At 40.8% G+C, this 16,343-nt stretch overlaps 1 protein-coding gene across 1 annotated transcript in view; it reads left to right on the top strand.

Moving 5' to 3' along the window:
* Positions 1-16,343, top strand: part of LOC126272934 (sodium- and chloride-dependent glycine transporter 1-like) — a 138,331-nt gene that overhangs the window by 65,738 nt on the left and 56,250 nt on the right. Inside the window, exons 7-9 of the mRNA XM_049976232.1 lie at positions 8,274-8,541; positions 10,045-10,148; positions 13,821-13,945. Of these exons, the coding sequence (XP_049832189.1) occupies positions 8,274-8,541; positions 10,045-10,148; positions 13,821-13,945 (497 nt within the window). The remainder of the gene's footprint in view (positions 1-8,273; positions 8,542-10,044; positions 10,149-13,820; positions 13,946-16,343) is intronic.

The following is a 16,343-nucleotide window of genomic DNA, read 5'->3' as shown; positions in this document are numbered from 1 at the left end:
TACAAATTATAAATAGCCTTTCGCTCCCTGTATTTTACCCCTGCCACCTTTAGAATTTGAAAAAGAGTATTCCAGTCAACATTGTCAAAAGCTTTCTCTAAGTCTACAAATGCTAGAAACGTAGGTTTGCCTTTTCTTAATCTTTCTTCTAAGATAAGTCGTAAGGTCAGTATTGCCTCACGTGTTCCAACATTTCTACGGAATCCAAACTGATCCTCCCCGAGGTCTGCATCTACCAGTTTTTCCATTCGTACACTCGTGAAATGGCCGTACAGGAAAATCCTCACTTCATCACTACCTTGGAGATGCTGTGTCCCATCGCTCATGCGCCGACTATAACACCACGTTGAAACTCACTTAAATCTTGGTAACTACGATTGTAGCAGCAGTAACTGATCTAACAACTGCGCCAGACACTTGATGTCTTATATAGGGGTTGCCGACCGAAGCGTCGTGTTCTACCTGTTTACATATCTCTGTATTTGAATACGCATGCCTATACCAGTTTCTTTAGCGCTTCAGTGTATTGCGCTTCCGTTGACTGGTAACATATTTCAGCGGCTCTCTATCATATACTACCATAGGAACAAACATGAAAGTAATGTCAGTTCGTTTCTGAAATACCTTTTCATTAATTCTATATTCAAATTCGTTTTGTTTTCCTTTCTTTGTCACATAACGTACTATGTTTCAGTACGTACAGTCGAAACTATTCCCAAAATGCACTCGAAAATTAACTTTAGTTCTACCGAAAAAAAAATCTTTACGGTGTCGACGAAGGTGATCCCTGATTCCTAACATGAATATGACCTCGTCCTGATCTTATGATTGACGATTACCACAGAATGTACAAGACACAATATCTGGAGGCACAGGCAGTGGAACAACATTAGCCGCTCAATGTTTTACACCGGTTATGGCTCGAATCCATCAAATGGTTCTAAGAACTATAGGACTTAACATCTGAGGTCATCATTCCCCTAGACTTAGAACTACTTAAGCCTAACTAACATAAGGACATCCCACACATCAATGCCCGAGGCAAGATTCGAACCTGCGACCGCAGCAGCAGCGCGGTTCCGGACTGAAGCGCCTAGAACCGCTCAGACACAGCGGCCGACCTCAAATACATCTGCTAAACGAATTCACAGTGTATAGTGTGGAATTATATGCGATCTTAGGGGCACTAGAGGACGTGAGATGAGTCTGACCTGTGAAATTCTTCTACTTCGACTCCGTGAGTGCAGTTCAACACACACAGTGCTTCTCCGAGTAACAAAACACCAGGACACTCTCTTTCACTAAAACATCTAGAGAAGTAGTTGGTATACTGCTGGGCACCAAGGCATTTGTGAATCACAATGTACTGTCTGCTTACATGCAGTGACCTCGCTGTTGAAGCGTAGGCTCTGTGTCATTGGGAGTAAGATTGGCAGGGAGTGACGGGCAACTAGCCGCGGTCTCAAACACCAACTTACCGACTGTAACATAGCTTCTTTCCTTCAAAGAGGCGACATGGACAGTTTTGAAAATTCCTGTGATTGGGCATTGCTCTCTGATACATGGATTTATCTTCCAGCATTACGAGTCTGCAATGTGCGATGCTTGAGGCGTACGACTATCAGTACACACACTTTCCACATAAAAGAATTATCGATCATGTGGATGAGAACAGTTTAGGACGAAGCGCAATGTGTCAATCGATTACTAGATTCTTGTCGTCTTTCCATCTGTTTCATAAAGTTTTAGGTCATCAAGCTGGTTGAACCATTCAGTGTTTTTAGTTTGGAAGTCTGCATGCATTTTTCTACGCTTCCGTTTCCTAACTTTTCCCTAGCTTGTTCTTATTATTGAAGCACAGGTGTTTGCAGGACCTGGAATGTTGCCACTGGGCTACGAAGCTTATAACAGATGCCTGGACTTATGTTTTGCAGTAAATGTTGGCACAAGCTTGCGGGGCCATACAAATGCATAGAAGAGCACTGGAGGAAATGTGCTCCTCGTGTCGGCTTGGTGTAGTGCAGATTTGTCTTAGTATCCTCATACACTTAATATTTGCGAGAGACGGGCCCCTAGTATGTCTTTTTGTTTCTTCTGAGATATCTCTTTACCTGTATGTTCGCCTTACGGCGGCCACTACATAAACAAATTAGCGTATTCCAGATAATGAAAACATACAAGAAGGGCAGCACGAATGGATACAGGTTTGTTTGACCCATGGAGAGCGTCACAGAGATGGAGAAAGAACCGAACTGGCAAACGCTTCAAAACAGATGCAAACTATACCGTAAAAGCCTACTTACTAAATTTGAAGAACTAATCTAGGAATATACTGCAGCTCCCAAAGTGTCGCTTTCGTACGGATCGCGCTAACAAGACCAATTACAGGGCGCACAAAGACGTTTAAGGTACCATTCTTCCTTCGATCCTTACGCAAATGGAACGGGAAAAAGTCCTAGTAACCAGTACAACGGCAGGTACCCTCCGCTGTGCATTTCACAGTGATTTACAGAGTATGGATGTAGTATGCAGATGTAGAATATTTGTACATTTCTGAATCGTGCGGAAATAGCTCATTTTTTGATACACATCCACAGCCATTTGACAGAATAGCGTCATAGTGGTTGTACAAATATTCATCTTCTTTGGATGAATAATCATTAGCGATCTACTGTCCAAAACAAAGAATATTGTAATGGCACTGCAAACCAGATTATCCACCTTGAGATATAATATAAGTACTCGATTATCGGTTATTGAAGCAATGTCGATCGCAATACGTCGCAACAGACTCTTTGATCCTAACTTACTTGATAATACGCAAAGTCTTATTTTCTTATACTCACGACATATTTGTAACAACAATATAATACTGGTGATTGTTTGTTGATTCCATAGATACCATACAATCCTTCTGAAACTGTGTTTTTAGATTCCTGTAAGAAATATATATTTCGTATGTGGAAACTAGATAAGTTTAGAACAGGACCCCATGTTTTGCTACCATGAATTATTGAGCTATAACAACTAAAGATCACTATAGAATAAGAAATTTCTTGGGGACCTACTCTTTCAGTAATTAGAAAATTGCATCACGTATTGAAAAAGTTATCTGCTGTGGAACATCGAAATTCAATTAAAATGTTTTCAAAAGTTAAGTTTATTGAATTAATGATGGAAGTCAAAAGACAGTGCTTTACACACACAACAGGATGCTAAACACACCAGGTAAATAAATATTAATAAAATCTTAATCACAATATTAAATTCTCCATAACTTTAGAATTGTGGATGTCTCGCAAAACATAAGACCAATTTTGGAATCAACACAACTGCTTCACGAAGAAACTTTTTATACATCATTTAACAATCATTCTAAAGTTAGTAAAAAGTATATTTGTTTTATTTTGCTAAGAAGGTAGAACGAGTTATGGAAGAAATAAATGACTCAATTATTGTTACTGCTACATTTGTATAGATTCTGACTGATTTAATACGCAATTGACAATTTCTTTAATGTTAATAGTATTATGAATTAAATTAGCGCTTGCCATCAGGCAGCCTAATTCGTCAACAAAGTACATGTATATACATCGGTTTTGTGACTTCACAGTCCTTAATTAGATACTAAAGGCAGTTCTGAGTTTATACAGAGATATGTCTTTAAGATCTCCAGTACTTTGTTATGAATGCCTGCCAAAATTGAGTAGACAACAGTGAAAAACATGGCCAGTGGATGTTATTGTGAACTGTGATTTCTGTGAACTGTGTTTCCTAATAAACGCAGGCAGGGTTGGAGAAAACTGCTACAACTCGTGAAGAAGGTTCCGTCTCTCTCTTGGCCACAAAAGTACACACAGTCGCCGTAAGATTTTCTGGAAAACACATTCAAAATGAGAAGGTTGAACAACCAGTGGCACTGTGGTATCTTCTAACAAACTGGTCGCTTAGGGAACGTTTTGAACACACAAGCTGACGGCGAAATATTGCGCGTCGCCCCCATTGTTAACTCGCGAAGAAATCACTATGCACTGCATTGCAAAACACACTAACAGCTCTTTCAAAAAAAAAAAAAAAAAAAAAAATCCGCGGATTCAACATCGAATAAAAGTTCTTAAACGATATTCACCTTTTTCAGAAATTTAGTTTTTATTCTTGATAATCGCGATTATATGTCGAACTCTGCACTTCACATTACTTCTAAATGCAAACTTATCTCCAACAAAAAAACTCAATGTCCAATAGGCATTACTTATTTCCAACTATTACAAGAAAATGTAGATGCTCCTCTTTTTTTTCAGCAAAGAGCGTTGTCGTCAGAGCGAAGAGCGTTGTCGTATCAAATTCCGGAGCGCATCATTGCTGGTACTTGCAGCTGGAATATTACAATCATATTGCATTACGTAGGGACATTACACTAATATAGCGTAACTGGTGTAACACACCGCTCAAAAGAATTGGGGGAAGACCTGTATCAACATCCATTATGCTACGTCTATTTTAATACAAGCGGTACTTTTGGTCGTATTGCATAGCTTGGGGTCTTCGCTTTCACTGTAGCCAAAGTTATTTGCCATCTGTCGGCTGTGTTATGCATCACAGTATTAGGTGACCCCTCAGAAGAAAGTGAATTCCGGTGTCTCACCAGTTCCTAGTGAGGCTTACAGATGGCAGTTATCGTTTCTGAGGTTGCATCCAACAAACAACATGCTTTGCGACTCTTTGGAATGCAAATTGCGAGGGCAATCTGTTTGATCCAAGAAGAACCGACTTCCCATAGTATTGCCGCAGACGCCAATGTCTCTCCATGTGTTACCCTTAGATTTTGTAGACGCAGTAGGGAGATAGCTCAGTCCACAAGGCCGATGCATTACAACACTGAAGACCGTAACCTGGCCATCACTGCGTTGCTGCGTTGTACGGCTACCGCTAGACCACTGCAAGAGGGTCTCAGAAGGATCATTGGAGTGCTGCATCTGATCAGATTGTAAGGAATAGGTTACGAGAAAGGACCTTGTGATACAGTCGTCCTGTCTGAATACCCTGCTCGACACGACAACATCTCGCAGCTCACCTTCAGTTCTGCCGTACCCGTGTAAGTTGGCAGCTTCGTCAATGGCGGAACGTGTTATTCGCAGACGAGTCCACATTTCCTCTGACGCAAGGTGATGACCATGTTCGTGTGTTGAGACGCTGTGTTGAGCGGTACCTGCCAAATGTTGTACAGGAAATCGGCCAAGCTTCTGTGGCGGCATGGGGAGTCATCAGTGTTAACAGCTGTAGGGATTTTTCGTTGTCAGTGGTTGCCTTACCATCAGGCAGTACATCCAACAGATCCTTTTGGGCCATGTGGTGGCCTCTGCATACGATGGTGGCCCTGAATTCCTTCTCATCCACGATAATGCCAGGTCCTATATGTTAGACGACGCCAGCGATGTCTTGCGAAGCCTGGACATGGAAATAATGGAATGGCCAGCGGTAAGTCCCAACCTTTACACCGTCGAAAGTGTGTGGGACATGCTTGACAGATGTGTTCTTGGTCATCCTGTTCCACTCAGACTCTCCAGGAACTCTCAAGTGCTTTCATTGAAGAATGGGAACGAATACCACAGGATGACCACTTGTTTCAACTTTTTTTTCGACACCTATCGACATTTTAAGTTCTTGTTATGCAAATAAAAGAGGCTGTACTAATGTTGTGTGGTGTACTTACTTTGTGAAAGATAAAGGTGTATTTTGATAACATACCCAGCCTTCAATTATTACAGAGCGGAATGTGGCAGATGCTCAAAGTCTTGTTCTCCTAATTCTTTTGAGCAGGGCATAAATGGACGAGTACTGATAGGATGTCTGGACGCGTTTTGCTATCTGCTCTTGAATAAAGCAAGCGATTTTTCCAAGTTCTAATCAGGGACGTACGGCACCTTGTTGGTTACTGTAGGGTTATGTGGGAGCTAATATATCTGAAAGAGTAAAGTTTGTCAGCCCCTCTCAGGCTTCTACAGTGAAAATGTATCGTGAGTGGTATTGCGAACAAGCGGCCTGATAACTGGTGAGCTACGTGTCATGTTGCACTGATGCTTGAGTTGAAGATCCACTCAGAGTTTTTGACGGTCAACTGACAAGATTTAGTGCAATTGCTCATCTCCTGCCTCGGGCAAGGATGTGTGTGATGTCCTTAGGTTAGTTAGGTTTAAGTAGTTCTAAGTTCTAGGGGACTGATGACCACAGATGTTAAGTCCCATAGTGCTCAGAGCCATTTGAACCATTTGAACCAATTGCTCATCGGCCAAATAAGCCAAACAGATTCATGTCTACCACAAGGGTTCAGTGAGTGTATGAAGTTCCAAAGCAGGCAAGTGGTGTATGAACCCCCGAATATGAAAATGCATCTACAGAAAACATTTGAACTTACTCGATATCATCGAAAATGGATACCTGGTTTACAGGCTTATGGAAGTCAGTTCTCCATCAAGAAACGTTGAGGAACAAACTCTTCGCTTTTATTAACGAAATAATGCAAGGTGGTGGTGATGGTGGGATGATTATGGTCCGGAGAATGGTTGGATTCTCTAGGACTGTTAACCCATGGGCAAGGTACAGTTGACCTGTGTAGTAACGAATCCATTTTGTAGATCACTTTCTCCCTTACATGATAACTGTCTTCCTACCCAGAGTGGTGTGAATGAGTCCCTTTAACAGCATAGCTTAGGCTACAAGCGTCCACCAATGGATAGGAAAGTGCTTAAAGGCTTGATGTGTTCTATTAGTCCCCAATTCCTGTTGATCTTATCCCATCCGAACATCTTTGGGTAGACAACGATCGTCGTATTTTCTGTGTAAGTCCTTTGCCACTCAACTCGCAACAACTGTTGTTGAGGACACACACCAGCACTGCACCCACTTGGAATTCGTCAAGCCGTTCTTTGTTTGCCAGATACTGGCACTCGATAATTTTATTTCAGATGGATGCACTGAAGACAGGCACTAGCTTCAACACAGGTGTTACGAAAACAGGTCCAGCATACAGCGTAATTCACATGGTATTCCCATTAGAATTAATGAGAGTATGGCGAGGATAAAGCTGCTCTTAGTGGGCACCAAGTAAAATTCTTCTTATGTTATTCTTCTTCTTTAAACATGGTGTAGTTACAAACTTGAATTCCTGAGTTAGTTTCTAGAAGCAACTAGTTACTGATTATACTTTGGTTGCTTAACAATTAATAATAGGTTGTACACTGCGGTCCGAGAAAGTACTCTGAAGCCTCTTTTTCATTAGTAATGTGGAGTTTGGGTACTTCTAAAACAAGATCGGTCGTGGTAATGAGAGTTTTACTCAACCTAGCTTAACGTGTTATATATTTAAGTTAAAACATTTCCAAAAAAACAACACTTCAGTACTAACTGTACTTTCAGGGCTTTCTGGAAACACTGGAGTTCTAGCTGGCATTGAATTAATCATACTTCCAGAAAACTCGATATTGCGCCACCCAACACGAGCTCTCTTCTCTGTCGGCGCTCAATTTTAGATTCACAGCTTAGTGTTTTTTATTATTTTTATTTATTTATTTATTTTTATTACACCGTCTAGATCTACTCAATAGGGTCGGATGAGTTCGTTAGCTACCACAGTCTTTGGAAACGCAGATAATTCAGACATTATTATGCAACCCTTGATCAGTGGCAACTGGAATCGTGATATGGTAAAATAAATTGCTCTATATTTTCGCTGTTGGTGTGTTCGTTACTTCCTTTTCGCTGATTTTACAGTACATAAAAAATATCAAGTTGAAACTCAAGGGCAAAAGAGAAAGACCTTTTTACACTTCATTAACGTTTTGTAGCCGCGAAATGTCACAAAGGAATATCAGTAGGCCATCTAGAGGCATAATTGTAAGTTATTAGAACAGATATTCTTTTCAAATTATTTAGAAATTGGTAAACGTTAAACAGATTGTCAAAAAGATTTTCCGATTGTGCTTATTTCACTGCATTCCCATTTTTAAAACCGGTAATATAATTCTATTCATAAAAATACTATTGCAAATCACTTTTTATATGGTTTTGAGTAACGCAATGTTCTAAAACTGTCAACATTCAAGCAAAACCTTAAGTAAAAGTGAAGTGAAACTAGAAAATATCGCGGTTCAACTTAGTGGGGATAATTTTCTGGACCGTAAGGTGTTTATCTTGAAGTACGAAGTGGTTTTCCTATTATTTCTCTTTGTTGCGAGACGCAAGCTTACCATTCCTAATGACATGTGTCTTGACAGCAACGGCATCCTCCACATTTCTGAGGGCATCGACAAGCCTGGCAATGTGGTGTGGCAACTGCTGGTGTGCGACATCATCTCCTGGGTAGCGGTCTACCTGTGCATCATGAACGGTGTTCGTTCCGTGGGTAAGGTAGTCTACTTCACGGCAACCTTCCCCTTTGTCATACTATTCGTACTCTTTGTGCGAGGCGTGACACTGCCTGGAGCCATTGATGGTATCATCTTCTACATATACCCTCAGTGGGAGCAGCTCACCAATCTCAAGGTAAGACAAAAGCCTGTCCTCTTCTTCACATCTGAGAATAGTCATATGCTGTAGGCAACGGTACTCTAAAATATATCGTATAACAGTCTCTTACATGAAGTCTACTACACAGTAACATTACCCTCTCAAAGAATTTTTTAGCAAATGCAAGCTGTCCATTTGCTCTCCCTACGACTGTTGTTATGTGCTGATCCCACCTCCTAACACAAGCGTTGCAGCAAAATATTTAACTGATATAACTGAGCCCAGGAGTGCAATGTAATGTCACTAATGCTGTACTCAAAAGCTGTCGAATTTTTCTCATACTCATACTGACGACCATGCACTTATCAATACTTAAAATAAGTTGTTCTTCTTTATACGAAGTTATACAAGTTGTCGGATGGGACTTGTTTCTCTTAAAATGCGTCCATCAGTACAGAGGAACATCACATTACAAAATACTTAGCGTCTTATTTCTCTGTAGGTCACGATAGCCAGTGAATTGCTGTAGCGGTTTGTTACTGTAAAGAGTACGTTGTTATTTACTGGGTAATTTTCAAATATTCCTGGAAAAAAAATTGAGACTTTACTGTACTATCAGACGACAAGAAGCAACTTATAATTTGTCTAGTTTTGAAATTCATTTTTTGAATGACCCAAATATAAGATGTAATTTGGAATTGTAACAGAACACTAATTTTTCAAGAGTCGTATATTTTCGCATCAGAATCGTGTATAACATTAATGTGTTTGTAAGCATGATATCTGACTGTGAAGGCGTAGGACCTAATCAGTTATGTAAATATTTACCCTGTAATAAATTACCTCTCTACCCATGGTTCAGACGTATCCATGATAAATGCCTTCCTAAATCATAATGAGATAGACGATGTAAAATAATTCAGTGACAAATGACGACAATAGAATTCTGCATACTGGAAAGAGTTGAAAGAAACTGCGCTATTTATTTTCGCATCTAATCTAGGTCAAGGTGTAGTATGGGCCCCCTAAGAAATAATTTTATTTGCTATTAACATACGAATGTCATAGTTAGACACTGGCCGCACCCTAAAAAGAAAAGGAAGCTTCTTAGTGTGGGACAATATTTTGTGAAGCATAGAAGACGGCATGGCTAATGACTACGAAAAAAATCAGTGTGCCGAAAGTACTGCGATCTGCATACGCCGTCAGTGATGAATATTTGTTAGTAACTAAACTGATAGTGTAACCATCCCATCCAAAGTTGACGGATGTAAGCTTTGTGCTGCCATGCCAACAGATACGTGTATGAACGTCATACACGGCAAGCGTAGAATACCTATCAAACAGGAGACGATACAGAATGCCTTTTCGCAATAACATGTATATTCCGTAGCTATTACACAGTAAATACACTGTTCGTGGAATTTTTATGCCATATTAGTCACTATTAAAAAAATAACAGTCCGTGCATTACCGTTTGTTTCCACCTACGACAACCATTTGAGCATTCTAACTATGCTGGTTGCTCATTTGTTTTAGGTTTGGGCTGATGCAGCAATCCAGATATTCTTCTCCCTTGGACCTGGATGGGGAGGAATTGTCAACATGGCCAGTTACAACCAGTTCAGAAATAATGTCAAATGGTAATGCAGTCTTTTATGTGTTTGTAATCATTTAGAGTTGGGAACTATTCGCAAGCCTTTTCTATATCCCTGGACTCCTTAGTTCTAAGTCGATGGAAGTCAGAAGACTTTGGGGGGCTTGTGTTTTTTTCTGTTCAATATTATTACTGATGTAACAGGTTATTACTCTGCAACAGAGTCTACTTAAAAGTAATAACAACGTGTGTACTATGCGGTAGTCATTAACTTTTGTGCTCTACTGTCAGGTTTCATTCATAACAAGTGATGAAACAATTCCTGGTCCATCGCAAGCGCCATTTTGTTCTGTAGTGGCAGACACTATCGTCATCAACATATTCACCACCTTTAACGTAATAACTTAGAGTCTTTACGTCAAGAGAAAATCCTTGAGAGTTAAAATGAGCTTGGTGTGGCTGCTTCCCACGTCTGCCACGACCAGTCACGTAACGTACTTTTGTTTACGCTTCCATGGCAACGACTTGGTACTGCTGAGGTGTTTGGCAGCTATGTTTTTCAGTCAGTATTGCGGCAACCGTTTGCACTTCGCGTTTGAAAGCTGGCAACAGCGCTGTTATCTGCCAGAGATATTTTTCCAACGTACGAAGTATAGGCTGAGATATCCTTGGCAATAGATGAGTCATCTAACTGGATAAAACTGTTCTTACAATTTTCAGAAAGCCTCTACGTAGTGAAGTACGGTCGTGTTACCAGCACTGGATGAAAACGTTGGAGGGCCCCCCTCCCCCTCCCATAAACAATGAGATGTGTGAAAAACCATGATTTATACATAGGAGATCGATTCTCGAAAGAATGGGGATAGATCTGTACTAACCGCTGTGCAGGTCTGCAGCTTGTGATCTGCTGGAAGACAATTTACCCTGCCCTGATCATCGAAATGATGTAGTGACACCTAATCGCGATTTACCTGCATCCACTGCAGTCAGCTGATCGTTTTTTATTGAGTAAGATCAAACGTGTGGACCATTAGCTGTTGAGCCACATTTGCAACAATTTGTGAAGAGCTACATGCACTGGTCCCCAGCTCATGGTCGTGCGGTAGCGTTCTCGCTTCCCGCGCCAGGGTTCCCGCGTTCGATTCCCGGCGGGGTCAGGGATTTTCTCTGCCTCGTGATGACTGGGTGTTGTGTGATGTCCTTAGGTTAGTTAGGTTTAAGTAGCTCTAAGTTCTAGGGGACTGATGACCATAGATGTTAAGTCCCATAATGCTCAGAGCCATTTGATGATCATAGCTACATGCACTAAAGTTCCTATTTTCCTTAAGATTGTTCTCTTCAGTCATTTACACCACCGAATGTCTCTTTTTCTACGTTACAGAGCAGATAAAACTCTGGCGGCAACATTCTTTAGTAAGGAATGAACGTCCAACGTCTTGGAGTTTAATAGCAACATTTCCCAGCCTTTAGTCAATAGTGTGTCAATATTCGACTATTCATCTTGTGATACCCCTTCGTCGAATGTTTTCTTTTTATGACCAGTACTTGTCATAGGGCTTTCATTCTTCATCATGCGACCTTGGCGCACTCGTTCTCACACTACAAGCTTGTCGACATGTTTCAATCGACCAATGTGTATCTGTATGTATTGTCGACTCTACAACACGTTAAGGACTGGTTCAACAGTAGGGCAGGCTTCACTTCTAAGGCGCCATATGCGTTTCGTATGTGATCAAAAGAGGTCCAGTATTCTTGATGCAACCGTATCCCTAATGCGTGTTGTGTGTCTGAGTCATAGGCAGACAACGGAGCAGAAACTGCACTAGTAGATTCCAACTCGTTCCGGGTAGGTAAAAAGTCTGGAACCTAGTAGACTAAGGAACGGTGGCCACGCCTCATACTGTCCCCCAAGTTTTGGAAACTATATGTGCACTCATATATTATCATAATGTAGAGACATAATTCCTGAAAATGCTCGCTTGTTTCCCGAGTTAGGAAGAACACGACAACTGATTAGGAGTCGACTGTGGCAGAGTTGATGTGTGCCAGGTTTCTGACATTCATGCATCATTGCTGAAATGAAATGAAACGAAATGTCGTGTGACGAGGGCCTCCCGTCGGGTAGACCGTTCGCCTGGTGCAAGTCTTTCGATTTGACGCCATTTCGGCGACTTGCGCGTCGATGGGGATGAAATGATGATGATTAGGACAACACAACACCCAGTCCCTGAGCGGAGAAAATCTCCGACCCAGCCGGGAATCGAACCCGGGCCCTTTGGATTGACAGTCTGTCGCGCTGACCACTCAGCTATCGGAGGCGGACATTACTGAAATGTTGCAACTATTCCCTAAAGTGCCAAATTCTACTGTGACCGCCATGATCATCTGTACCACGATTCACGCAAAATTCGTCAGTGTTCACAACGTGTTAGCATTCTATGACATTTAATGCAATAGTCAAGATATGTTCCACCATTCTGAGGGAACAAAAATACAGATTTCAGAGCACTCCATGCGTTGAGGGTACACCCTTTAAAGGAAGCCGAACTGCTATTCTACACGCCTGGAAATGCGCCACATTCTCCACGGTCTAATCATCGCCGTCGATGGGATACCACTACCTCCTGCTGCTTGTTGGCGAGTGTAATGATTTTCCCTGTTTATATATTGTCCAGTTTAGCTATGGTGGGCGGGGGGCTTCAGGATGGGTATGGGTCAGGAGGGTGTGAGAGTGGGCGACGCGGACATATTGGTACACAAAACATTGGTTATAGAATATGTCATGTAGTAGGAATGTTTTATCGTAAATGTGATGAACAGTGAGAGCAGGCGAGATGCCGCACCGACCTTTCGCAAATATGAAAACAACAAATAAGTAGGTATGAATTACTCGTATGTAACAACACAGGTATTCAGAAGTCAAAACTTCTAAAATGGAACGCAAGTATCGTAACATGTGGCACACGTGTGTTCGCTGTTGCAAACGGACGTTACACCACGACACAGACACAAATCTGAAAACAGCGAACAGTAATGGGAGCTCTCTCGGTTACTACTGTAGTCATTCAAAGACTTACGTACTATAAATAGTTCAACATCTCCTAAGGTGAATAGTGTTAGCTACAACATAAAAATTATTTGAGCCTTGATTCTTGTTTTACAATGTCTTGTACATGTTCCAGCTGTCTCTGATAACACTGCAACGGCAAAGCGTGATACATGCCGACATTAAACATTAAATTCCACAGCGAAAACTATTCCACGTCACACACCTTCTGTATTACATTCGATTAGAATCGGCGTGTTACTGCGAATGATTTTCGCATTCTTTGAAATACGCTTTACTTTTTCTGCTTCGCCCTTCTTCCAAAAGGTTTGACGTGTTTTTGTAAACAACTTAACTGTGGCTGTTTAACTGGAAATTGCTCAAATGAAATATTGTTTTTATGAAGACAGTACCAACTACAATGGCCAGCCGTATAGGTTTCCGGTTTTCCAGAATCACTCCAAGAAAATTCCGAGCTGGAAACTAAAAGTAAGACGTAACTTCCATCTCACCAATTATAAGTAATCTGATGTTAACATATTATGCAGTCACTTTGTTATTGTTGTTATTTTAGTTGATCAGTATACTTAACTGTCATTCATTTACTAGAGTGAAACGGTCCCTGACTCTATGGAACTAAAACATAAATATTTGATTGTCACTTGCATACAGGGATTCTGTCCTGGTACCGGTGATGAACTGTGGCACCAGTATCTTCGCGGGATTCGTTGTGTTTTCTGTTCTGGGCTTCATGTCCCATCAAACAGGAGTGCCGGTGTCCACTGTCGCCACAGGAGGTAAGTACAAATCTGAAAAAACACAGATTTAATATTTTTAATTTTACAATACTTTCTGCACTGTATAGACGAGCATGGAAGAGAGCGATCAAAATGCCAATTCAATCATTATTACAACCTATCGGCCTGCCGGCGTGGTCGAGCGGTTCTAGGCGCTACAGTCTGGAACCGCGCGACCGTTAAGGTCGCAGGTTCGAATCCTGCCTCGGGCATGGATGTGTGTGACGTCCTTAGGTTAGTTAGGTTTAAGTAGTTCTAAGTTCTATGGGACTGATGACCTCAGAAGTTAAGTCCCATAGTGCTCAGAGCCATTTTGAACAACCTATCGGTGACACAAAAACGCTACAACAAGGTTGCAGTATGTCACCATTCTTGTTCAGTTCATACATTGAAGTGGCTCTCTGAAGATGGAAAAACGGCTGTGGAGGAATGGGCATCATTGTCAATGACGTACAGGTGTTTTCTTTAAAGTTTTAGTGATGAACTATACATTCTAGCACAAGATGAATATGATCGTGTGTACATGTATATCAGGAATAGGACAAATAAGGACTAGAGATGAGCCTAACAAAACTCTAATATCTGGCAGTGAATCGTGGCAATACATTTGAAATATACGTCAGTGACGGAGCAGTTATAAGACAGGTAGAAAAAATTAAATATCAATGGGCATATAGTGACGAACGTGGATTGGATAATACAGAAGTAAAATACAGAATACAATCAAGCAGAAAAGTAATAGGGTGCATGAATTCTTTTTAGTGGGACATGCACATTTCTAACAACAAAAAGAAAAGAGTGGGTTGGCTAATAGTTCAATCTGTCCTTTGCTGTGGATCAGAACCATCGATTTTAAATGCTGACCTCAAAAAGAAGTCTCCATCAACTGCGGAAATGGTTATTTATGAAGAAGTGCCAGAATATCAAGAAACTATAAAAAACTTATAATGAAATAAGGGCAAATGAAACACAGGTAGAATTGGAAGAAAAACATTTAAGTTATATGGACGTTTGTTAGGAAGGCCAGATCATTGGTGACCAAAGAATTTTTTTGAATGAAAACTAATTGGCAAATGTAAAAGTGCATCACGATAACGCACTCGTACATTCATCCATGTTGGTGCGTGACTAGTGAACAAAAAACTAAATCACTGGGCTGCCTCATACTCCGTACTCTCCAGACCTGGTCCCTGCGGACTTTTTATATTTCCGAAGTTGAAAACCCCATTGAAAGGACGAGGATTTGCAACAATTGACGAGACAAAAGAAATTTCGCAGATGCGTTTCGCGCGATCCAGCAAGAGGCATAGCAAGAATGCTTCCAGAAGTGGAAATGGGGTAGGGAGGGCTGTATCAATTGTTAAGGAGAGTATTTCGAAGGAGACCATGCACAATAAGGGAAATGTTAGCGTAGAAAAATTTTGTTGACAAAATTCCGGAACTTTCTGAATAAACCTCGTATTTTGCGAAGCAGTTTTTATATTTATTTAGTAATTTTTGTTGAACTGACATCCTATGTAGGGAACGTACTCTCAACTGATCTTTTAACCACTAAGAACTATAAACTACGTCACCCCAGCAAACAAAACCAATTTAACAGTCTTGGAGAAAAAGAGAAAACTGAGTTCATCTTGCAATCGGTCTATGCAAGAGTAAAAGTACAAATGAATCCTGATTTATTCATGACACTGGGGGTTGAGTAAAAGATGTGTAGACTAAATTACTTGAAGAAATACAGCAATCACCCACTTTTATATAACTTTATTTATACCATGATGCATTTCGGGTTTTCTCCCATCTTTAGTTGCGATAAAATGGTTAAAATGCATTGTACCCTATATTATTCTAATTATATTTACGTCGGACAGTTTGCGAATGCTGCACTGCAGCAGTATATCAGTAAATTTATAAATGTGTGTGTTACATATAAAACTCCAAAACAAGGAATTACAGGATGCAAAATAAGAGAGCTGCTGCAATCAGGATGTAGCAGACATACACTTAATAATGCTCAAGATCAATGAGAGACTAAGCCTGTTGGAGGCGTGGGTCAACTACATAAGGTCTCTGGTCTGTTTGCAAATTGATGTAATTGTATTTACAGTGCGTATATCATGAATAACATAGATGTAATGCCTGACAAAAAACGTCAACTATGTATTTATAAAGTGTGTTTTGTCCACTGTAGTAATTGAAATATACACCGCCAGAAAAAATATTCAGGACCCTCAAGGAATGTGTTCAGTTGCACCAGAATATATATGTCCACACTGGAGGGTTTTAGTGTTAGTGGTTCATTGTAACACTCATCGGCGATCAGATGGCGCGCAGGTGGCCTGTCTGAACACCCTCTGTTTTGAGTCCGCAGGGTAGTAAGTATGCTGAGTTGAGGTAAACA

The sequence above is a fragment of the Schistocerca gregaria genome, chromosome 5 (assembly GCF_023897955.1).
Source record: "Schistocerca gregaria isolate iqSchGreg1 chromosome 5, iqSchGreg1.2, whole genome shotgun sequence".
NCBI lineage: Eukaryota > Metazoa > Arthropoda > Insecta > Orthoptera > Acrididae > Schistocerca > Schistocerca gregaria.
The sequence above is the reverse complement of the archived record's forward strand: the minus strand, read 5'-3'. Positions and strand labels throughout refer to the sequence as shown.